This window comes from Clinocottus analis, unplaced genomic scaffold, assembly GCF_023055335.1.
Source record: "Clinocottus analis isolate CAN_PGR_092001 unplaced genomic scaffold, fCliAna1.0.p SCAF_20, whole genome shotgun sequence".
Taxonomy (NCBI): domain Eukaryota; kingdom Metazoa; phylum Chordata; class Actinopteri; order Perciformes; family Cottidae; genus Clinocottus; species Clinocottus analis.
The window spans coordinates 12,851,945-12,878,280 of record NW_027175932.1 but is presented as its reverse complement, the minus strand read 5'-3'; the positions used below and the strand labels follow the sequence as shown (position 1 = coordinate 12,878,280).

The window sequence follows — 26,336 nt, the reverse complement described above, 5'->3', positions numbered from 1 at the left end:
AAAACATTGTCCATGATTAACACGGTGATGCTGCTTGAGCTGCTGAACAAGTCTGACCCGTATTTCCATCCATTTAGCAACAAACAACTGTATCCGAGAAGAAAATATCGGCCGGATATATTTAAGCCGGTCTTGACAGAACAGATAGAGAAAAGTAAACGCAATACAAAAAGAGAAAATGAGCGCGTGAGACAGGATTTGATCACCGGAGGTCTGTTCCATTGTTTATCAACTCCCTGACCAAAGACGCATATCAGCAGGCCAGATTGTTAAGTGCTGGCATGTGCCCACTTGGCAGAGACTTCCTCCACACCACACATACCCTCACTCTGTTTTCTCTCTGGTCTTCAGTTAATGTGTGGTCTTTTATGCTGGTTTACGGGCAAAACTATGCTGCGTTAAGAATCCAAACGGCTCATAATTGCTTCATTGCCTATTGTTAGAGGGTATTATCAAAAATGGGATTTAATCCAAAGGTTTAGGACAGGAAGCAGAGCCAAATAAGGCTACTGATGTCGGCGGGCTTAGTGCTGCCATTGCCTTCAAAAGCTAAATAGATAGCATTCACATCTGGGGCCACAAGTGTATGCTATAGTTTCTCACTTACATATCTGCCTTGTTGTAAACAACTGTACACAATGTATTGAGCAAAAGTCATAGTAAGCATTTTCTATTTATGAAAAAAAAACAGGTTTAAAATATATATTCTAATCGTATTCACTCCTTACAAATACATCTCACTGTAGATTTATAGGCGAGGATAAAAGACGTCTGGCAACAGAACTGGAGGTAAGCAAACAATACAAACTTCTCTTCAGATGTATGACTATAAACTTTAAATGCTAAGGTAGGAAGAGAATAATAATGCAGCACTGTGGCTGATGTTCAACTCGATGCTCCGTGTGTGTTCTTTCTCTTCTTGTAAAACCCAGTTAGGTGAATCTATGAAGTTATTTCAGTCGGGTTAAGCGCTGTGACAGTGTCGCACAGGTTGCTGATGTCGCCATGCAGACAATACAAACTTTTCTTCAGAGTCCTCATCTGTGGTATCTTTGGTATTTGACATTTTAAACCGCTCATGCATCTTTCTACAGAGATCAGCGTCAGTACACACTGCTGACGATTGATCAGCAGAGTTGGTTTGAAAGTCTAACATGGTTTTAGTTGACAATGACAGAAATATGTCAGAACAACCACGCTTGCAAATAACAGGGCGTGTGTTAACTTTACATACTGTAAAGACACACTGGTCGGATGCCATGCAGACGGCGTCATGGCACACGTTGCATTTGTGATGCATGTGTGGCATCGCACTCGTTCACTGAGCCAAAGTCTCAACAGTGTGACGCATTCAAAGAGGTGTGCTCACTCCCATGCCATGTTTGTTTGTAGAGAACAAACGTCATGGGAGAGTACCTTACGTCTCTCAGTGTGTGTTTCAAGATTCATTGTTTAATCTGGAAATGTGACGTCTGCCTCGCAGTGACCCAAGCCAACGTGAACACTGCAGGCTTTGGTGCACTATTTGGACGTATCGCTCACATCAGATATTTGATGTTTGGCTGTTGGCTGACCTGCATCAGACTAAATTTGAAAGTGGCCCAAATCAGGATTGAATTAATTAGATTACATTCGATACATTTGAGGAAATGCATGGCAATTCCAGCATAACCTCAAAGCCCGTCGGGCGGCCTGAGCGGCTGCTCGTCCTGTATGTGATGCGCATCCTGTCCGTCAACGCGCTAACCCAGCAGAGGAGTCCAACTGCAATGAGTGTCTACTGACGAGCGCAGTGTCTGGGAAGATAATTGATGCTGAATCAGTAATTGAACGAGATGCTCTGCTGTGTGATATGAATGCAAACGTGCGTGTGTGTGTGTGTGTGTGCATCAGTCGGTGATTAAAGGGTTTCCAGTGTCGTCTAGACCCAGAGGACATGAGCAACAACACCACTGAAATGCGAGGGAAATGATAAACAAACTAGAGTTCATTGGGTATGCATGAGTTGCTGCCCTTGGGCCTCTGCAGTGCTGTATTTGTGCCCATTCTCACATCTTTTGAGCAAATACGGCCACATTACCTAAACGGGGTGGATATATGTAGCTTTTGATAGACACGGCAATACAAACGGTTCTGAGCTGAACCAGACTCATCTTAATGTCACCAAATACGTATATAAAAGAAATAGATTCCCAGTCCTCTGTCTGGAAAAGGTGCCACTATGTTGTTTGACTCAGGGGCAAATACATTCATTAATCCAAATCGAATGTGATTGGATGAATTAATAATTAATAATTGGTCCTTTGGACATCAGGACCTTTGCTTAAATTTCCAGTGAATGTGGTTAAGATCGTATTTATTCCTCCCACGTCCTCCATTTCCAGATCTGATAATAAACTAAAAACTCTGACGCAATCGACCAAACAATCGTCTTTCCTTTAGCGCGTTCATTGCGTCTAATGTTAATGACCACACATCATTCAGCCTGTTCATGGAGTGCCTCCATAAAAAAAATGAGGCCACGTTCCCATCAATCCTTCTCCCGTGGTTGATCGTCCACATTTCATTTAACGCCACGCACTGAAAAATGTCTTCATGCCACCGTAAAATATACAATATTACAAACCGAGTGTGTGTGTGTGTGTGTGTGTGTGTGTGTGTGTGTGTGTGTTACCATACAGCAGTGAGACTGCATAACATACTCTGAGATTAGTGATTTTCCATGCAGCCTCAAGCGTTTTCGATTTATAACTTAGATCGGGGGTTTGCATCCTCTGGCACCTCCAGCGCAGCGCGCGCTCTGAAACCTGCATTCAAGCATTAACACGTGGCGTTGCTAACTTAAAGTGAACTCACATAACCCCCCCTGAAACTCCATGAATCATGCGAGCCCCCTTCGTGTTACCCGTGGCCAACCCCACCACCACTTTGATGGTACGATTGATGCCATGCTGACTGCTGTGCGAGGAGAGAAAGCGGTTGCCTCCTCTTTGTGTCAGCAACATTCTCTGGCCCGGTGCCGTGGCCAAATCTTCCCCAAGACACGCATGCACACACACACGCGCACACACACACACACACACACACACTTACTCAGCAAGTTGCCTGAGCAGAAGTGAACCCGAACATTAATTGTATATGCAACTTGCACATACAAACAACACCGAACACGATCCCAAAGCCGGAGCTCTGAGAACTCCTCAGAGGAGGATTTGATACCTTCATAATGACATGTTGCGTTGTGCAACAGACAAACGCACTGAGAGCAGATGAATGCTTCCTGAAGTCTTCGGGCTTTCCTACCTTCACATGCAGAGAAAGACAGACAGCAGGAAGGAGGCAACGAGGTGAACGAAACACACCAAGTCCAGGATCTGAATGGAGGTGTGATGGGGACTGAAGCACTTGTGATCCAGTGATGTGGAGTAGGTGTGAGATCACTGCACTGAACACGCAGGGCTTGCAGAAACAAAAGCCTCCCTGTAAAATGTAAATCAGCTCCCTTAATTTCCTGGAATACGCGTATGGATGTGTGTTAGAGAGCGACAAACCCGAAGGGAGTCAACGTGTTGAATTGTGCTGCTGGTGCATGTTCGTAATAAAGGAGAAGGAGATGTAGTCACGAGGGAAGGTTTGTTTTTCTTTGTCTGTGGGTGTCGAGGGGGTGATCCCAACAGTATGACTTCTCCTTTATCTCCTTTACTCCACAGATCATTCCTTTAATTGAGGTGGAAGCATCACATGGGAACGCTGCAGGCTTCCAGCTCAAGTCTATCTCCATCTCCCTGCAGTTAGCACATAATGCGCCTGCTTCAGCACTTGCCTTTGAGCTACAAGATCATTAAACCGCCATGCCATTCATCATGTCCGATTTGCCCCTAAGAGGGGGCAAAAAAAAAAAAGTATGATACAAACCCAAGTCTCCTTTCTCCCATGTTTAATACGCAGCTACTTCAATGTCAAACTCAGCTTAAAATGAGCGGTGAGATGAATGGGCCCGATGTAAATAAGAGCCAAGCGCTGCTATTTCTCCTTGCCATGCTCTCAGTCTGTCACATTCAAACCGATGGGTTATCAATCTCGCAGCAAATAACATCAAAATGCAAATTCGTGCCATTTGTGTGGTGCACGACATTTCATATTAAGGCTTTAGCAGGAGTCAGGGTTGAAAAGTTGCTCCACGTTGAGAGGAAGTGGATGGCGCCTCTGTTATCTCTTCCTATGCAGCTTCAAGCTCCGAGATGAGTTTCATCTTTTTTCTTGTAACTGTTCAGCCGTAGCTCGTTCCTGACACGTCACTCGACATTTTAGGCATCAAAGTAAAAGACAGCGCTGCCAATCAGACGGAAAGCTGCGCGCCTACACTTAGCACGCCTTAACAGCAGCAGTGTTAACTTCTGACTCCATCAAAACCACCTTTTTCCAGCGAACGAGGGAAGTGTTTCGAGCTTTTCACTGACACAACAGCACTTTAATATTTATCTACATTTAGGATAAAGTCACTGCTGAAACGTCCAGCCACTGAGGACTGACCTCACTCCTCCTGGTTTCAGTGGTATTACAACCAGAGCACGTGGGTTCAACATCATTTGGCAGTTTAAACACTTTAGATTGTCTAAGATACCAACACAGGGTTCATACACAGTCTGACCAGTGGATGTCCATGACTTTAAACCACATTTATGAAATCTCAGTGTGATCGAATGTAGTATTTAAACTAACAATGAGGATTCAAAGCAAATACCTTAAAATGACACTAATGGATGAGAGATAACAGTTTGATTAAAAGATTAAACATTTATATTCAATGTGGGGGAAATGTTTAACATTTACAAATATTTTCGGGCAGTCCCAAGATGCATTGTCCATCTCGTTGCCCTCACAAATACGCTAGGATTTTGTTATACTGTCGTTGTGTTCTTTGCGCAACAGGATGAAAGCTAGCAAGCTGAGCTAAGTGAACAATCAAACAAATCAAAGTTAACGGTTTTGTTCAATTAAATTCAGTTTCTTTTAGCCCAAAATCACAAATACCAAATTTGCCTCTGAGGGCTTCACATCGGATCAGGAAACACTCCCCAACTAAAGAGTAAAAACCCTTTCACAGGGGAAAGGGAAGACACCTTCAGGAGAGCAACAGAGGAGCATCCCTCTCCCCGAGGGACAGAACAATGATGTCATGTGACCAGAAACAGCACAACAGAGTCACAGCACAGATAGATGCCGGTATGTGTGCCTCCTTATGTTTGAGCGTCTTTCTTTTAAAAGCATATTAATTATTTCAAACTCAGCGTAAATGAACGTCATGAACACATGAGTATAACACATTTACATGACTTTTCCAAAACCATTTTAAAGACTTTTTCCAGCTTTCCCGTAAGACCCCTGCCAACAGGCAAAGAGCATGTTGGAGCCCAACAGCTCTATTTTCAGCAAAATGCCAGTGTGTGGGATTGTGTGAAGCTGAGTGGGATGCTGCTGGAAAAGAAAACACACTCTGTCCGTTCTTTGGACCGGTGAAGGTTAGAAGAGACGAGGGTTCGGCAGGCAAAGTATGTCAGGTGTCGACAAAGAGCCGGAGGATTCGGAAGTTGTTGGGTCGGATGTCAGAAAGGTTGGGATCACCAAACAAGCAGATTGGACGTTAATCTCAGTCTGAAACCCTTTGGATTAGGCGTGTACTTCCGCCTTTGAAAGGTTCCCCTTCATTGTCACGTGCCGCAGTTAACTAGCTAGCTAGCTGCTTCAAAAAGAAGAGACCACCCAAAACAATCAGTGTACATCCATTCAGTTGGTCAAGTAAAAAGACTGCCATGCTAGCAGCTGGTGAGGCTGGACATGTGCACGAGGTGCGTCCAGCTAAAGGGTTAAGTTGTTGTATCTTGTTGACTTTATTTAAGTCCATTTGCTCTTAAACAAATAACAGCGGCGCCTGGTGGGGATATAATTACGTTTGCAGGTATTTGGTCATGAACCAAAGTGTTGATGATGGGTCGAGAAGAAGTCATTAGGAATGAGGGAGCCTGAATGTCTGTACAAAATGTTCGGGCAATCCATCTCAACTGTTGTATATTTCAGCCTGGACCGAAGTTATGGATCGACCGACCGACACTGCCGTACCTGAATCCTCCCGTACGCAGACACTGCAAGTTGTGCTTTGTTCAGATGTTTTGCAATTATTCCCCCAAAAGCCGATTTGGCACTTTTCTTTAGAAAAGTACCAGATCTTTTGTAAATTAGGTCCTCTTAACTAAAACACCTTTTAGAAATACTGCCAGTAATATGGAGACTAAACAGAAATGAGCAACTGATCTGCTTTGCGCTTCAGTTCCATTATTTCAAATATATATAAAGACACCACCTGAATATAAGCTCTGAGGTTTCATTGACTCAACCACCTGTGTTCCCCTTCCTGTGTCCTTCCACTGGTAGAGGACCATATTTCAAGGAGCCTAAATCTTTGTTCTCCCCGCCAACCTCCCAATCTCTCATTGTACTGGAGAATTTATCGCCGGCTCCGGGCTGCAGGGACGCAGCGCGCTGTATGCCATGGCAAGTTCATTCGGCATCGTCAAAGAGCAGCTTCACAGGCCATCAGTGTCATGAAGCTCTCTGCCACCAACACTCACTGGTGACAAATAATCCCCCTCCGACTCTCTCTGTCTCATCATCATTGCTTATTCTCTTTGTGTTGACACACAAGTGAGCCTCTGCCCTTCTCCGAGAAAAAAAACCCAGCAAAGCGTTTGTGTCCTGCACTCTGTGCTCTTTGATTACGCAGAACTTTTGTCCTCCATTCTCCTTTTTCTAGCGGCCTTTAGTTCCGACTGGTTGCCGGTGTCAGGAAAGCTTTGCAGTAAACTCTTTGAGCGTCCGGGAGGAACTCCCAAACACCGCAGACTTTTATGGGTTAGCCCAGATTCACTGCAACAATGCATGACGCGGCAGAAGGACGTTTTGAAATAAACTAACTTTGAATCCGTGAGATCCTCAGACGGCGTCCCCCCAGGTACTGTTTAGGGTCCGATTAATTAGATGAGACTACCCCCAATAAAATGACAATGGAGCTAATCGATGGTGATGGGAGAGCATGTCACTGCTATCCATCGAGGCCGTTAAGCCCTCGTCTGCGGAGGCTCACCCTAATTCAATCCGACACTTTGAATGAAATATCTTCAGCCGCCATTGATCTCGCTGAAACGCTGCTCTTGTGATCTAACGCAGACACGACCCAAGGGCACGAAAAGAAGCTGTAAAGTGAAAGCTGCGACATGAAAGAGAGGGAAGGAAATGAGGAGAGATTGTAGGGGCACGGGAGAGGAGAAAGAAAGGTGTTAAGTCCATGTGGAAGAGGAGTGGAAGAGTGCAAGAATGGAGAGGACGGATTTAATGATGACAAGGAAGAAAAAGATGAGTGACAGCACAAGAGGTTGAATGGAGGTATGATCAAAGCGGTGCAGAAGACTGGAAGAAGCAGGCGACGGGAACGGCAGTGATAATGGAAAGCTAAATGGAGGAACCAAAGTTGGAGATGCGTGTCAGTGTCTATCGAAGTCAATCAACTGTAAAAAACCTCCAACACATACCTGCACCACATCTCATCACCTCCAAGCTATAGTGCTAAGTGCCAAGCTACTCGTTTCAAACACGCTACTGCCACAAATGTTAACTGCATTACTTCCTCTGCACCAGAGAATACATTAAATGTAATATAGTTCAGATCCTTTCCTCTCATCATTTATAAAGAAGTTTGTCTCATTTCACAGAAGAAGCAGGAATGTTAAAACGTTTGAAAATGCCTGAACACAAACAGTGCACAATAGTTTAAAATAAGTCAAATGTTTCTTAGAAACTGACCAGGCATTCACGGAAATGTTTTAGGGTATTTGGACACATTTCAGTCGGTACTAAGAGTGTTCGGTTTAATAACCGGCATTACTTGGTGAAAACAGAAAACAGACAAAGATCTGTCATGGATCAAAAACACAAACAGCAAAGATGACATTTGTCAATACAACAATGCAGTGCAGGCCGCTGGAGTTCAAAGTCAAGACCACGAACGCTGAGACAGGAACCAGAGCAAAACTAAATGTCATCTCCACCAACGTGGTGGCTTTTATAGAAGACACCCAATATAAAAAGAAAATGTCTTTCCAAATGTAAATAAAAAATGGACGGAGTTTTAGCCAGATCAGGAGAATTAGTTTATATAAAAGTTGTTTTACTAGGTCTGCATGAATGTGGGGGAAAGGTTCAGTGTTTACAGACATTTAGAGCATTCCCAGGATGCACTGTCCATCTTGTTGCCCTAGGCTTTTGTTATAGTTGGTTTTTTTGCGTAACAGGAAGAAAGCTAGCAAGCTGAGCTAAATGAACAAGCAAACAGATCAAAGTTAACGGTTTTGTTCAATTCAACTTTTGTATAGCACAGAAACACAAACTATAAATGTGCCTCAATGGGCTTTACAATCTGTGCGCATCCGACATCCCTGTCCAGGAAGCTCACATCGGATCAGGAAAAACGCCCAAAAAAACAAATATCTTGTTGGCCTGAGGCGGTGAGAATTAGGGACAGAATAAAGTTAAGTAGCTGATATTCAAATACATTCAAGCAAATTACATTTGTGTTGTAATTTTGTCAAATTTGACTTCTTATTAGAAGTTAAGAAAGTTAATGTCAACAGTTAGAGTTTTGGCCTCCTCTACAAAATGAGTCATTTTTATTTATTTATTCCTCAGAAGAGTCATTGATGAGAATCTTTAACAACTGTTGGACTGAACAAAAAACACTTCACTAAAGAATTTGTGAACGGCCTCTTGTCACAATTTATTAACATTTTGTAGATCTTTGTCTTTGAAATAATCGGGGGTTTAGTTGATCGTGAAAATAGTCCTTAAGTGCATCATATATAGAAATTCTAAATCTAATGTTGAAAGAAAATATATAAAAGCAGAATGAGGAGGAAAATGTGGAGGAAATCTAAAACAAAAAGAAGAAGAAGAGCGGACCAGCAGCCTGCCGGTCCTCAGGCAGCAGTCACCACAGTGACAGACTGCTCTCGGGCTAATCAAAGTGCTTCGGCGGCTTCATTGATGGACTCCATCAAGCCCCCATCATGACCACAGAGTACTGGCACGCCACCACGCCCGCCTCCTGGGCTAATGGTGAGCGAGGCTGAGACAAACCTCTCGGGTGAGGTTATTAGTCTTCCCCGGGGATGAAATCCTGAGCCCTCTCAATTGCGCAGCTTCTCTTTTGAATGAATGAGGGGGTTAACGCCATCAATGGGCTCGCAGCCGGCCCCGGCCTCGCGCCGGCCCTGTGGGATGATGGGACACCAGATGCGGCAGCAATCGCACTTGTTACACAATCAAGGGAATAATTGGTGCGCCTGACTTGGGCGTGTAATTGAATTAGGGCGATAAAGACGCAGTGTTTTATTCTCTGGAACAAACGCAAAGAGCAGCACATGGAAAGAGGCGCGGTTTCTCGCAACCCAAGCTTCAAAAATATGCAACTTCAGGAAGATTTGGATATGATATATATTCCAAGCAAGACAAAAAAATCACCATGATTTCCCATGAGTTTTTCGTTAAGCATTGCCGTATGATTTTATTTTCTCTGTGGCATCACTATATTCAATATTGAGGCGAGGGTTTGCTGTAATTTTTTTATGGTTTTAGAATTTACTACATGATTACTATGGATTTCTTTTAGCTTCATGTCATTTGGCTGCATTGGATGACTCTTTGCAGCCTCATGCGGGCAAAATTTGATGCCATCTATTATTAAAAATGTTCCTGGCATCCGTGAGAGCCGGGCTGTGAGTGATACTAAATAGATTAGGACGAGCCCTAATCCACATCTGTGTCTCATAAAAACAGACCTCAGACAATGGTCAAGGTAATATTTCAATGACACTAAGGATTCATTTAGCCTTGAGGCGTCTCCCAGAGGGCAGCGCGGTGGACAGGGCTGCAAGTCCATGAGTGCATGGCTCGTGCAGCTTCATGTAAAGTTAGTCAATATGAAGGGAGGTAGAGAAAAAGACACAGCAGGGATGAAGCCTGAACTAAACCAGCTCTACTTCTCCCCCAGCTCTTTTAACGTTAGTTTAATATGCATCTCAGTGGACAGCACCAAATTGAACACAGTTACAGTAAAATGGGGTTTTGGAGACAGAAAATATTTCTTTTTTTTAAAGGCACAACTCTTGCTATTTTCCTTATGATCATAACACGTACTGAATCAGCGTGAGTCTTCATCTGCATCTCTCACTGAGAACAATATGACGAAGACGCGCGCAAGTGGTTCGTATCTTTACACCCAACACGCAGCCTCCCTCGTGAGGAGCAGGTGCAGCCTCCCTGAACAACCCGCGTTGAACATTATCCTCCATCTACAGCCCCTGCAGCGCTTTACAACACGGCAACACTAAGTGGCAACATGACACGTTTCTGGTGGCAAATTAAGGGGGAATGATCTTACCTGATATCCAGCAGCTGAAGAATTGAGGCTCTCTCTCTCTCTCTCTTCACCGCGGCTCTTTTTCCATCCACTCCAGGCGGATTTTTAAGGGGAAACACACAGGAAAAAGCAGTTTTTAGCTCTCCTCACACGTGCTCCTGGTGAGCGGGCAGGACGGCTGTCAGCCCGGGTGTCTGCGGGAGAGAGGAAACGAAGCTCTGTTCAGGCTTGAGGGGAAGCGGCAGCAGCCTGCAAGACCTCCGCGCGCAGCGGGGGAGTGCAGCTGCTCGGCCGGACACGAGGTGGCGGTGTCGCACACCAAATCCCTCAAAGTGGTTACCTGTGCGAGGCTAGGGACGACCAGAGGTGCCAGACAGGTGCCATGGTCTGCACAACGAGTCCTGTGATTAAAAACAAAGGGGAAAAAAAACCACTGAACTCACAAGCATGAGAGTCCTGGTTTGTTTAAGAGGGATGAGGTGAATCCAGCAAATATCCAGGACTGCTTGAAAATTGCTTCGGGCAGAATCCTCTGCCATGTCTATGTATACCTAATCTGCAGAGATGGGCAAAATACTCCTTAAATAAATGTATTAAAATAACATCTAAAAAATAATACTGGTGCCAGAAAATGTAATAAAATACAATACAGGTATTTTGTATTTAAAATACAGGAAATAGTTTTTTAATTATTTTTTTTTTCGTTTTCTCACAATTTGGTATAGCAGAGCATTCAGGTTCGTGCTATATAATGTACACAAAGCTCTGGTGAACCCCACAAAATGAACAGTCACAGAATGTAAGTGTAACTAAGCAAAGCTAGTAAAAGACAATAACTTGATTGATTATGTATATATTTTTATAATTGGGACTTAAGACTAAACCCCAGTGCAGCATTCTTCATCTGGAGGTCTTCCTCACTCTTAAAGTCCTTGTACTCCCATGAATCGACACCAAAGCCACTGATGTCACATAGCTAAAATACTGCAAAGCCTTACAAGAGCATAGAAGTCAATTTTACATGTATATAACACAATTCAACCATAAATATTAACATAAACCATTATATGACTCGAGAGGACTTGACAGTGACTCGATAGAGCTCCCCAAAATATGGAAAAATCTATTTTCATAACCCTAGCTTGATAACACACATGACTGGCGCACCTTTCTGTAAAGTTTACGACCGAAGGAATCCGCTAATTGTCACTGTCAGACAAAGCCTCAGTAAGATATCAACCACATTTCCGCCAAGAACTGAACTATGACTCACTATAGGATAAAACAATATTAAACACAGCCTTGCTTGGTATGTATTTGTGTATGTGCTTGAGCAGACCCCCTTTGTTGTAGAACCAGAGGCGTCCAAGGTCCAGGAAGAAAGTCAGGGCTTTTTTGCTTTTAGAGACCTAAACCTCCGGTACACGAAATGTGCACTTTTCTTTTTTTCCTGTATTCTATCATCAACCAATGAAGCAGTAACACATATACTGCTATATGAACCCATTACTAGTCTCACAAGTGTGTTTTGTACGTTATACCTTTTGAAATTATTCAAACAGCCCTTGTGGTTGAGGAGATATTCTGTATTTAGTTTGGGTATGCAAAACCATTTTGAATTTGAGAAAAATGGCTGGGGTTTAAACGGACCATACACTTTGCTTTGTATCAACAAGGAGTTGTACACAGGTTAAGAGCCTCAATAAATTACTGTACATCAAGTTCTGTACAGAAAAAATATTAAAAAGAAAAAGTAAATAGTAAATCAATACTAAAGTGAACATGTAACTTAACAAGTGAGTAGCCTACTTACTTCTGTCAATTGGCCAGTGGCATGGTAGTCTACTTCTTTCTCTCTTACTTTGGCCAGTGGCATGGTAGTCTACTTCTTTCTCTCGTACTTTGGCCAGTGGCATGGTAGTCTACTTCTTTCTCTCTTACTTTGGCCAGTGGCATGGTAGTCTACTTCTTTCTCTCGTACTTTGGCCAGTGGCATGGTAGTCTACTTCTTTCTCTCGTACTTTGGCCAGTGGCATGGTAGTCTACTTCTTTCTCTCGTACTTTGGCCAGTGGCATGGTAGTCTACTTCTTTCTCTCTTACTTTGGCCAGTGGCATGGTAGTCTACTTCTTTCTCTCGTACTTTGGCCAGTGGCATGGTAGTCTACTTCTTTCTCTCTTACTTTGGCCAGTGGCATGGTAGTCTACTTCTTTCTCTCGTACTTTGGCCAGTGGCATGGTAGTCTACTTCTTTCTCTCGTACTTTGGCCAGTGGCATGGTAGTCTACTTCTTTCTCTCGTACTTTGGCTAGTGGCATGGTAGTCTACTTCTTTCTCTCTTACTTTGGCCAGTGGCATGGTAGTCTACTTCTTTCTCTCTTACTTTGGCCAGTGGCATGGTAGTCTACTTCTTTCTCTCGTACTTTGGCCAGTGGCATGGTAGTCTACTTCTTTCTCTCGTACTTTGGCTAGTGGCATGGTAGTCTACTTCTTTCTCTCTTACTTTGGCCAGTGGCATGGTAGTCTACTTCTTTCTCTCTTACTTTGGCCAGTGGCATGGTAGTCTACTTCTTTCTCTCGTACTTTGGCCAGTGGCATGGTAGTCTACTTCTTTCTCTCGTACTTTGGCCAGTGGCATGGTAGTCTACTTCTTTCTCTCTTACTTTGGGCAGTGGCATGGTAGTCTACTTCTTTCTCTCTTACTTTGGCCAGTGGCATGGTAGTCTACTTCTTTCTCTCGTACTTTGGCCAGTGGCATGGTAGTCTACTTCTTTCTCTCTTACTTTGGCCAGTGGCATAGTAGTCTACTTCTTTCTCTCTTACTTTGGCCAGTGGCATGGTAGTCTACTTCTTTCTCTCGTACTTTGGCCAGTGGCATGGTGGTCTACTTCCTTCTCTCTTACTTTGGCCAGTGGCATGGTAGTCTACTTCTTTCTCTCTTACTTTGGCCAGTGGCATGGTAGTCTACTTCTTTCTCTCGTACTTTGGCCAGTGGCATGGTAGTCTACTTCTTTCTCTCGTACTTTGGCTAGTGGCATGGTAGTCTACTTCTTTCTCTCTTACTTTGGCCAGTGGCATGGTAGTCTACTTCTTTCTCTCTTACTTTGGCCAGTGGCATGGTAGTCTACTTCTTTCTCTCTTACTTTGGCCAGTGGCATGGTAGTCTACTTCTTTCTCTCGTACTTTGGCCAGTGGCATGGTAGTCTACTTCTTTCTCTCTTACTTTGGCCAGTGGCATGGTAGTCTACTTCTTTCTCTCGTACTTTGGCCAGTGGCATGGTAGTCTACTTCTTTCTCTCTTACTTTGGCCAGTGGCATGGTAGTCTACTTCTTTCTCTCGTACTTTGGCCAGTGGCATGGTAGTCTACTTCTTTCTCTCGTACTTTGGCCAGTGGCATGGTAGTCTACTTCTTTCTCTCGTACTTTGGCCAGTGGCATGGTAGCCTCCTCTATTATTCCTGCAAACAAGAACAGTCTCTGAAGAGGGGAGCGAGCTTGATAAGTGAACTGTTTTTTGATTCGTGAAGAAAGTAGTTTGAGTATTTTAAATACAAAATTACTCGACTCTAAAGTATTTTGTTACAAATTACATTAGATTTTTTATTCGTCCTATCAAATACAAATTACAAATTACTCAAAGTACTTGAAATACATATTTCAAATACAAGTAATAGAAATATTTCCCATCACTGCCTATATGTATAGCTTTTTACTCATAGTATTCAGGTTATTTACGGAGGCTATGGATAGCCTATGTTTACTTAGCCTGACGTGTAAATACTCCATTATAAGTTATAGTAAATTTGAAGCATAGTGGCTCCAAACAGCTCTCAAAATGGCGACGAGTCAGCGGTTGGGTGCTAACGATGCTAATAGCGCCAACAGGGAAACAGTGCTGACAGATAGGTCTTTACCTGGGGGGCCAGAGGGTGGGCGCTATGCTGCCATGAAATGGAAGTACAGTTTGATATTGTCGGCGTCATTATCAGCCGCCATAGGAGCACCTTGCAGGTGCCTTTAGCGATCTGATATATCAAAGACTTGGCCCTCAGGATGTGACCCACCCTACTTTGCTGATTGGTTCACCTTGATATCCTTCGACTCACCCGACCAATCGCCCTCCTCATGTCTAAATCTAAGCAATCCAACCAGCAAATGCAATGAGTACTAGGCAATTAGAGATAAAGAAGGGCGTGTCATACCTTCAGCGGGTGACTAAGTCAGTGGGGCACGCTCACATGTACTTACATGCAACAAAGGACATGCACGACTGAGCTGGCCCAGCACAACAAATCGCAAAGAAGCTGGATTACCACGCAAAAAAGGAGCGTGATTTCATTCTCTGGTCAGGTAGACATTGCTCGACTATATATTTACACATACAATAGTTGTTTTCTGCCATAATAAAAAAATCCTCTTCTGATGTTGGAGCACTTTTAGTCTGTTCAAGCATGAAACAAAAAAACACCTGCCATATTATGCACGAAAACACAAACTATATCACAAATATATTACAATATCAATACATGATGGCGCTTTGTGGTCCAATAATAGCACATTTAAGACCAAATTAATGTGTAAACTGTGATGGAAATTGATCGTAAGGGCTTTATTCTTAAACGTAGACTTCAGAACAGAGTTCAGTTGATCTTTGACTTGAACTGTGCCACTCGAGTGCAGCAGTAACAGGTTGCTCTCTGTATTGTTTAGGATTCCTTTAGTTTGTTTTCTTTTGTGCCTGTCACTCTTTGCCCTCAGGGCCGCAGCCAAACAACATCCTCCAACTTCAAGAGTGAATGTGGTTTCACTTGATACTCGTGACTAATTGGTGAGATTCTCCTTCATGCACTAATAATACTACCAGTACTGATAGTGTATTAGTGTAGTAAGTATACCACTAATAATACATTTGATATAAAGCTTGGAATAATTCAATTGAATTCAGAGTGAAGAGCTCCGCCCATTAAATTGAATTATTCCAAGTTTCTGTTTAATAAATGCTTAAAGACGTTTAAGTGGTTCACATCACATTTGTTTTTTCCAAAGGAGATTGATGAGGTTAATTAATTTCCATTACAATTGGCGATGAGGTTGGACGTCCTCGGACAGAGTTTTTTGAGATTGCCGCTCCAATCCTGAGTTGGGAAAAATGATTCCACCTTGTGAGAACACACTTTGTGATGTAACAGACACTTGGAAAGGCCGCAACATGTAATGTCGCACTTTAGGGTGCCGGACAGGCACGTCCTGGCGTGCTTGTAGTTTTGAAGGTTCGGTCTTGCGTGTCATTTCCTGATACACAGCACTGGCACGGAAATTCCGTGAACAAATAATCAGATAGAAGTTGAACTTTGACCTCACACAGGTTGTGCTGGACATATGTGTCCTGATATGCTTGTAGTTTTTTTTAGGTACGATCGTGTGTATCATTTCCTGATGACACGGGATCGTTTCTGAAAACTCTGTAAGGCAAGCAGACAGAGAGAAGTTTAGAAACCAGTGTTTGAGTACGTGTCAAAGTCAGAGCAAGTTCGACGGACCCTAGAGAAGAAGGACCATTTGACACACACACACATGCCTCAGCACAAAGGGTGAGCAATCTCTGATTTGGATTACAAACTTGTGCATGTGATACACACATTAGACATGAGGCAAACACCACACACCAAGTTTCTGTTTAATAAATGCTTGAAGGCATTTAAGAGTTTCACATCGCATTTGTTTCCTCTGAAGGAGATTGATGAGGTTTATTCATTTCCATGACATTGACTCCACCGTTACAAATTTGTATTGTGGTTTTTGAAACATTGTTTGTATTGACAAAAGCATTTTCCCCTAAGATTACGTTTTCATATCCCCAAAGAGTTGAAAGGCGACTTGATGTCTTTTTGACTATTTGATAAAAATGTTTGCCGGGTTGTTGTTCCTTTTTACATTTGAAAAAAAAAGATCTTAAGGATAACAGGACAATATTCATCCTGATGAAAATCTACATGTTGTCGGGAATTGTTGCAAGATTGCAGCCAGTTGGATCATGACCAAGATGTTAGCCCCTATTTAAACTACAACACACCTGTTAAATTCCATGACAGTTTACCGCACAGCTGTCATGATGCCAACAATCTGTCAAGAGACCGAAAGTGTTAAATAAACACCTGACAAACTACTGAAAAGTTCCTGCTACAGCGTGTGTTTCCCGGACCACATTCTGCCATGATGACGCCCACACACACACACACACACACGTTGAAAACAAGTGCAACATTGTCCAATTAACCTTAGCTGCATGACTGTGGAAGCCCATGCTGACACGGGGAGAAGATGCAAACTCCACACAGAAGGACCACCCAGACGGGGAACTGAACCCAGGCCCTTCTTTCTGTGAGGTGACGGCGCGATCCACTACACCACCTTGCAGCCCAAGCTGGAACATATGGTGTCTAATTTTAGAACCAATGACCATCACTTAGAAGTATCTTGCTTTCAGCGTCTTTGAGTATTTAGTATTTAAAAAAGCTCTATATCAAAAGTATTATTAGTGTTATACTTACTACAGCAATACACTATCAGTACTAGTAGTAGTATTAGTGCATGAGGGAGAATCTCCCCAATCAGCCACAAGTAGCAAGTGAAACCACATCCACTCTTAAAGTTGAATTATTTAACAGTTATGAGAGTGTGAAAGCAATGGAAAAATGATGAGAAGAAAAAAAAAAGTGTGATACCAGACACAGATATGTATATATGTGTTTATTCTGTCTTCATTGTATTTTCCACCACATTGCACTGCACCTTTACTGCTTCTCTTTTGCACTCTGGACAGATGCAAACTACATTTCGTTGTCACAGTACTTGACAATACTGTGAAAACCAAATGACAAGAATGACAATGAAGTTGAATCTGAATCAGAAAAAAAGTGTTGAAAGCAGTAACCAGGAACTTTGATCTGTTTTTCTAAGATGAACAATGTCCAGTGCAACAAAGCACAATCATTGGAAAGTGCCAACAACATACACCGGAGTATATTATATATATAATATTAGGTGAGCTCATAATGTGGCCATGCAATAAGAAACAGGTGAAAACAGTGAGGCTGGTTCAACAGCACTGACGGGACACTTTGTGACTCTTGTCACTTGTTTACTGAGCTTGATCTTACAATTGATTCTTCAATAACTATGAATAACTGTGTAATATTAACCGCACGGCTTCAATCCAACAGTCAGCGCACCAAAGAAGCGTTTCAGTTTAACATTTCACCGTCATTGTTTTACTTACACATGTTGGATTTGATCCAGATCACAAAACAGAGAATAAAAGTCAACGTATCGCGTTTCAGCTGTGTTTAGTACATTTTAAGATGCACTAAACTTAGTCATTTCATTTCCAGCAGATTCCCTTTCTTTTCAGCTACCTTAAATCATGTTGAAGCTTTAAGGTCTTACATAAGGCGGTTGCTAAAAGTGGCGATGAGACCACAAAACGCCATCACGCAGACGAGTCTTTTGCTAAGTTATGATTGGGCCGTTGCTGTTTGGGGGCGGGGTTTAGTGAATGGAAATGACCTTCAAAATGCAATGTTCTAAGCAGTCTGAAAGTTCTTTACACTTCCATATGTAGTGACTTTACTTTGTCTTTGTTCACACAGTCACACCAGCATGAACATGTTGGATGCAGAATGAAAACAAGTCAGATGAAATTGCTTCACTTAACATTTATTAAACAGAAAATCATAGAAAGTACGACAACGTGCAAGTAGAGGTTATACATGTCTGATATTCTAAAAAGAGACATTAGGTTACTCTTACATTGTTAATTTCTTATTTTCATTTTCTATATATGTTTCATATTCCAATAAGTTTGAATTGAATGAATTAATTTTCCCTCATGTAATAAAATATTTTTTTCATAAAACACAATTTTAGAGTCTGATTAATGAGTTTTGTGCATTGATGCTGAATCATTTAAGAAAGGGTCACATTGCTTCTAAGAATCAATTTTGTCTTTTGACACCTTCATTTTCACTGTTGCCAGAAAAAGAATAGCCCAATAACACAGAGATGCATGAACAGCTTTAACATTGAGAGAAAACTAAACGCTGCTCATGTGTTTGTGAGTCTGAGTAGTTTGAAGAAAGGATAGAATTGAGGGATGAAGACAACTCAAGGAGATTCCTGTCCCTAGATTGGAGATTGCAGCCCACTGAGTGTTTCACACGCATGTCATGACCAAACCAGAGGTGGTAACGGCCCAAAGTTTGCCGAGGTCGAAGGACACGTGTTTGATTGCCATGCACATTGAGATGTCGCGCCAGCTTGTGCCATATGGTTTGCTGCTGGTAATGCCAACTCTGTTGAGGAAGAAGTTGGAGAAATGTCATAAAAATATAAACATCAGCTCCATCAGCAGACATGTATGAAGGTTTGCATTTGAGATTATTTAAGCTTTTTTTGCTTGACTGATTTTGTGTATGTACACATTTATACTCATAAATAAACTCTGACTAAGTGCTGTGATTAGAAGCCATACTTTTACAATCACACCTTATCAACATGTCAGACTTACACCACAGTCATTTTAACATCATGTTACTGCACATGCATGCAAGATATAAAGACATGTTTTTGGAGTATTAACATGTAACTGACATGAAAATAATGACAACTATATTTTTATTAGGTGTCACTGTTCTTGCTATATATATTATCATACTAGAATGTTGTGAATGCTTCAGGTTGTAACCTTTCTGTATCTACAAACATAATAAAAATCATCCTCTATTGTGAGTGCCAGACTGTGAGTACTTGCTTACCTTTCACAGACCCTGCCTCGAGTGGTTACTCCAAAGATTCTTCCATGTTCCCCTGCTTCAATCATTGTCATAGCCCCACCTAGATATCTCCAGCCAGAGGTGCTGCAGCTGTTTGCGTTCACGCTCTGTCATAAGAAGAATACACAGAGTGTTTGTCTTGATCAATGAGTGTGGTATACTTCACATGTTGTAACAGTAACTCCAACACCAACAGTTAAAAGATGTGAGCTTTCATAAGCTCTACGGAGGCCAACCTGCGCGTAGTAGACACGGTTGCTAGTGTCGATTCCCCAGCATCCCTTGTTTACGCTGCAGCTGTAGTACTTCAACCTCCTCCCCAGGCTAGTCCATGACAGGGAACCCACTCCTCTGTAGGGAGAAGCCACCGTGCTTCTCAGGCAGTAGCCATACAGGGAGGTAGTAACGCCCACAAGCTGATCATCACCTCCCGCGTCCACCTGATGCATAGACAGACCTGAAGACGAGCAGCAAGGTTAGTCAGCAAACAGTTTGATGCTCCTGTAAATGTGGAAATCATGTATTGCACAAGGAAATCTGTCACTTGGGGATCTTCTACATAGTAGGAGTGCTGTACTGCACCAGTACTATAATATACAGTACACAAAACAAAACCAATAATAATGATTATCAGGAAAAGACTATTGTGAAGTGGAAGTAACATTAACAATATTAACAATGGTGATAATATTCCTAATAATAATAATAGTTACCAGAGGCTTGTTTAAAGTAGCCAGCTACGTATTTGTGGACCCTGCTACTGGTGTCAACTGCCCAGAGTCCTGCACCTCCCACTGAGACGTGCTTGACTCTGAGAAGGCTCAGTCTGTACCAAGACGCTCCAACCAGGAAATACGGATAGTATCTGTCTCTTGCGACCACGAGCCCTTTCCCAGCATCAATCTGCTGAGCATAATTCAGGCGTGGACCCTGGCTGCAGGTCCAGGCTGTGAAGACAAAATGATCATTGTTGTAAGCAGGAAAAACATATCAGTTAAAAGAAAAAACACATCTAATTTCACCTTCAATCGTTTCAATGATAAATTGTGTTAAAATATAATCCGGTGGTGACTTACCATCACTGGAGGCCAGGTAACACAGCACCAGCAAGAAGGCTACGACACCTTTCATGTTGTCTCAGTGTTTGTGAGTCTTTGGTCCGTGCACCTCTGTGTGGAGTTGGCATCCTACATCCCTTCTAGTTCCTCTGGCTTTTATACTTTTAGTTTCTTGGGTCAAAACCATGTAGCTGAACAGCCAGAGCTGGTTCTGCAAGATGTTCGGGGAAGCCAAAAGAAAAAATTTCATCTAATTATATTATGGTGGCTTTTCATTTCAAATATGCATCCGGTTTGGCAGCCTAGATAGTACAGCCTCTCACGGTGCACTGGCCAACATAAAAAATAGAAAAGAAGGGTGGGGATTTCTGAGAAGGAAAAGCACCGATAGGGTGGGAGGATGCATTTTCGTTTTCGTTTTGCTGGTTAGAACATTAACTGCTGAGGAGATCAGAAGTCCTGCATTCAAAATGGTACAACGTGAATACACAAAAACCAGAATCAGCATTTGTTCCGTTTTCACGAAATCAAGAGTTATCGTCAATTTCCCTGTTTGCTTTTTGGCTAAATCCTACACACACCAGAGAGAAATGGTCTACAGTCAGCAGCTGGTTAGCTTAACTTAGTTTAGCATAAAGACTGAAGCAGCTAGCCTGGCTCTGTTCAAACGTAATTAAATCCAACCTCCAGCACCTTTAAAGCTCACTGAATAGCATGTTAGACATCTGGAAAATAAATATTTTAGAGGTATTGACAGGGGGTTTCGTTAAAATCATGCGGTCCAAAAGGTTTTGTACCGTCTTAGACGCCCCTTTAAAAACGCCGGCTGTCTCAAGGTGCTGCTCTAGCACACCTTCGAGGGACGCAACAAAATCCACCAATCCCTAGAAAATGCCAGGATTGCCCGAGGAGTCACAACCAATTATTTTTGATGAAATGTGATGTTTTTTTTCCACCTCCTCATTGTGTTTCTTTACTGCAGGCCAGTGACCGTCGAGCTGATGTTAACTTGTCTAATATGGCTAGCTTGACAAAGTTGTCCATGTGCGTCCTGCTGTTCTTGTGTTCTCTTATTTTTTCCAACAAGTGTTTCATGTCTTTTATTATCATATCTGTCCATGCTGAATCAAACCCCGTCGACTTAAAGCGCGCATGGAAAGCAAAATCCAGCGTTAGCATGACAGCATCCAGCTAGCCGAGCCTTCCTTGTGTACCAGTCGATACAGAAGCTGCTCATGTGCAGCTTCCCTTTCACGGTGGTCTGTTGTCTTGAGCTAAATTCTGTCGGTTGATCTGGGCCCAGTTATTTCACCTGAAGTTTCTCCACCAAAAATCAATCAATCCCAGGTAAATCACACACACACACACACACACACACACACACGGTTGTCCCCACACACAGGTGCAATTACGCTACGCGCACATTAAATCCACGGTGGACCTGGCGGACCTCGTCCCGTGTCGTGGGCATTCTGACGTGTGTCCGCATGACGCAGGAGGATCGGTGTCACGCTGCCACACTCCGTGAAACCGATGCCTTGCTGAGGCCGGTGCCGTCCCCCGCCACCTCCAGGACGCTCCCCACTGCGTAAAAACGCAGCGCGGGGCTGAGGGCAACATTGCAGCGGGTTGGCCTCCGGATGTGTGGTGACACCAGCGTGACGAGGCGTTGGATCTCCACACGGGGAAGCCGGTACTTGGACTGGACAGCCCGGTCAGTCAGCACATTAAGTGGAGAAGTGCTGACACACACATGCATTTATATAAATCATATGCATTTATGTGAACTATCTGGCTTCGCGCATGGCGACGCTGTTGGTTAGCAGTGAGATGATGCCGTATTGCAGCCGTGGTGTCTCTCACGCGTGGACTTCAGCAACGCATTTAGACGAGGAGCCTCTCTGGATGAGGTTCAGCAGAGTTCAGTTACACCTGTCAGTTCCCTGATATCTGTGAAGTACCACAGGGTTGTTGATGTTTTTATAACTAACGTAAACTCATATGCAGATGCAGAATGTGTGTGAAAACGCAATGAGTGATAGTAATGCTGATTCATTTTATTTATGTAGCTGGAGGAACACATGGACAATTCCTTATTTTTATTTTTCTTGCCTCAGTGTCCTGCAGCTGTGAGCGCACATCCCTCATTACGCATGGTTTTAGTTTTCCTTTGAATGTCAGATATAACTTTCCCTGACAAGGCTTCAGTGAGCGTTTGTCGCTAAGAAGGCTGTTAAGAGTGAGTCAGACCGATCGGACGTTTCCTTCTTAGTGAAAGAGCGTCTTAAGCTAAGAACGACTCTGGGAAACACGTCTCTCTTTCACAGCGCTCTTAGAGCGCTCATAAGACGCTTTTAGCGCTTAAGAGCATCTTAACGAATCTGGGAAACGTGGCCATTGACAAGATGTATAATTTATTAATATTATAATTTTCATAATTAATCATATTAATATATTGTACAGCCACCACTGGTAATTGAACAGACTCATTATCATGGACAATTACATGAGCAGTGCAACTCCTTAGTTGTTGCTTGTCTACTTCAGCAGCAGTAACTTTATAAATTACCAACGTCAGTTCAAAAGTTACAATCTTTTTAAGATAAAAGGAAGCTCTGTTTATGGAAATGTGAAGATTGTTCTGTTGGGGAACCCAATAGCCAGTTTAAGATCTTAAATTCTTGTATGTTAATATTTTATTGACGATATTGTATTAGTACACAAACGGCAAATATCGCTATTTATTATATAAACCATTAACATTGCTTACATCAAAGAGTTAAAAAACAAAATGTTTTGTAAGAACCTTAAATAAGGCAAATTGTTTGAAGGAGATGATTATACAGCAACATAAATAAGGAGAGTTAATTATGACCCGTTTTACCATAACACTAACCAGCTTATAATACCTAATTATATTGACTAATGTTAAGATTTTCCTATCAACAAAGACACATTATTTTATTTCATAATTATTTGAGTAGTTTGTTTTGATGCAAATCACCACTTTAGATGACTTAAAGTAAATGTTGATGATGATAAATATTTTCATTCACCGGCTTATTAGAAATGAACCAAATGAAAACTTAATTTGCAGTAATGAATCACCAACTATTGCAACACCCAGCATATTGCAATATGACAATATGGTTTCATGACTAAGAAGTATTGTGACGATATCGTATTGTGGGGCCTCCGGTGAGTCCTACTCTAGTCATTACACAGGATTGTCTTAATGCTCTGGCGAGCTTTTTTAAGGCTAAGAAACTGACTTTATTAAAAAGGTCATTGAAAGGTTTTCCTCTCAGAAGGAGAGAAGAGCAAAATTTCTATGCAAATAAATTGGTAGAAAATCATGGGATAAATACTTCATGTAGACTTGTTTTCATGTTTGTGAATTGGTTTGCGTAAGGTGAAAGAGCTTTGATGCAGAAGTTTGCAGGAGTTTACACCTCAGAGCACCTGACTCCAGGCTTTTGTACAGTCAAGTGTCTGAATTACAAGAACTAAACTCCACAAATCCATGTTGGCCTAAAGGTTGGGCTTGTAGTTCATTCTTGACCCTGAAACCAGCAATGTAATTACATCACTTTACGTCATTCACCTTAGACCCAGCATAAAGTTAGGTTTAAGGTTTGGGAAAGCTCGCCTTGTGCACCCAACCATCCACTCTAACCTCCCACTGACTTTTCACAGCAACCTTTTTCACAGTATGCGTCTCACAACAAGCCGCTGAGAGGTTGCGTTTAACCATAACTTATTTCTGTACTTGTATAGTTTTGGTTTTAGCATTTCCATCTTTCCATTTTTCTTTTCATTTTTATTTCCGTCAGCTTATTTCTTTCTCCGAAGCCCTGTGATTGTCTTTGTTTGCTTTAACCTAACTTGGCAAGTTACTGGAAACGACAAGACGGACAGCACGCCAACATGAGAACAATACAACCCAGTAAGTTCTTGAGTACACTTTGTTCCGGTATGTAAGGAGTGGTTTGCTTATAGCACAAACAATTCCTCATACCTAAGTTTTTTTCTCATCACAATCACCACCAGGACTCAAACTTATCTGAAGATTTAGAGCGTCATTTCATCACAACCTCTTATCTCGCCTGCTTCTTGTCTTGCTGCTACTCGATACATACACGGGAGGTACGATAATATGCTTAGTATTAAGACTCTAAGTCTCCTGACACAATCACTCCTCTGTCCTTGACACACACACACACACACACACACACACACACACACCAATGCAACATTCCGGCTCTATTTTTGTTCCCGAGATGTTGCCATGATAACCAATTGCTAGTTTGACTCAGTGCATGTTTGCTTTCATCTACTTAAAAATTAGATGTTGTATGGCACCCGTAGGTGATATCAAATAGTGAGCCTTGAAGACACAAAATAATTGTGTAATGACACCAATTATTCTTAATGATACACAAACTTTCTCAGACATACAAAGCACATGTTCAGTGCTCGTGCACAATCTGTGGGCTGAACTGTATCCGAAAACATGTGATGATGTAACGGCCTGCAGTGTGAATGCCAAAAAATAATCTCAGGCACAAATACATTAGCAGTTAGCTCCTCTGCAGTGAAGAGCAGTCGTTACTCCGAGCTGCTGCCGGGTGCTTCACAGCAGCCCACTGCTGCTTAATACAGAGGACGAGTTAAACATGTTCACAAACCTTTAAAGTGTGTTACGAAATTGGTGGAGCATAGACCATTAAATGTTTTGCTGCTAACACTGAGCAGAGACGATCGTCTGACTAAACCTCCACGAAATGTTAAAAGTCCATTTTATTGGTAGAGCACTTCATTGAAATAAAACATATGAATGCTGGAGTAGCTTCTAATCCCCCGACCAGAGAGTCTGTTGATGATTTGTTGAGAAACTGCTTCAACATCATCTGTAGTTGAACGTCTGCTTTAATTTGCATCATAACACACAGGATTAAAGTTTAGCCGTGTGGGATGAAATCTTTGTACGATAGCAGGAAACCGAGGTGGAGTCAGGGCTGAGTTTGCCCGGTGACTGTCACACGTAGAGCCGTGCCGACATCAAAGGGAAAGACACTCAACTTCTCCAGATATTAACTCCTATTTTCAATTCTCAACATCAAAAGTCGGCTCGACATTTTTCAATTAACCTCAGCAGAATATGTCATAGTAACTGCAGTGCTCATGTACATACTTCTACTGTAGCAACAACATGAGATGAAAGCAGTACTATTATTGCCAGAGGTGAAGGATTCTGGATGAGTATTTCTGCACAGAAAATACCGTTGAGTGGGTTTCTCTGCACACAATCATCTATTTGCACCAAATATACCATCATCCTCTCAGGGGCTGAAGGAGAACATGCACAAGCCGTAAAAACATTTTTGACAATTTAACACTTTAGGTGAAAGGCAACAGAAGGGTGCGTTGTTTCTGTAATTAGATGGTGAGTTTAGTACTGATTTTAGAAAGAAGACTTGATTGAGTGATTTAAAAAAAAAAGGAAAGTTTATTTTCTTAACTGTTTGATTCTAGGGTTAAATTGGAAGGGATATGGCGCTACAGAAATGTGGCCACTGTATTTTTAGACCCGACCTTCTGCTCTTAGATGGTGCAAATTGACAAAAAAAAACACATGTCCACTGTTCAAACCAGGTGGTAACCGCCGTTTGGGCCGAGTCAAGCTGATTTAAGTGTCTTAAAACTTGCATTCTCTCGACTGGGAATCAGGGGGCGACTCCTCTGGTTGCAAAAAAATCAAGTGAAATATACTTCTCACTTGACTTTTTATTGTATAAACTCTATCACTGCTTGCTGTGATTGACAGGTAGCAAAAAAAACAATTTATCGCTCGTTGTAATCCAAGATGGATTACTCCGAACTCAAGGCTTCAAGACAGAAGTTCACAAACCAGTGGGTGAGGTCACGATGACTACGTCCACTTCCTTTAAACAGTCTATGAATCAAACACAACACCAGCA

At 42.3% G+C, this 26,336-nt stretch overlaps 1 protein-coding gene across 1 annotated transcript; it reads right to left on the bottom strand.

Annotated features, from left to right (window-relative positions):
• Positions 1-18,168: 18,168 nt before the first annotated feature.
• LOC137791662 (fish-egg lectin-like) lies at positions 18,169-20,497 on the bottom strand. The gene is made up of 5 exons (XM_068586771.1): positions 20,374-20,497; positions 20,011-20,244; positions 19,534-19,754; positions 19,280-19,404; positions 18,169-18,817 (listed from the first exon to the last, which is right to left on the bottom strand). Exons 1-5 carry the CDS (start codon positions 20,426-20,428, stop codon positions 18,679-18,681), a joined length of 774 nt encoding a protein of 257 aa, XP_068442872.1. The 5' UTR covers positions 20,429-20,497; the 3' UTR covers positions 18,169-18,678.
• Between the last annotated feature and the right edge of the window lie 5,839 nt (positions 20,498-26,336).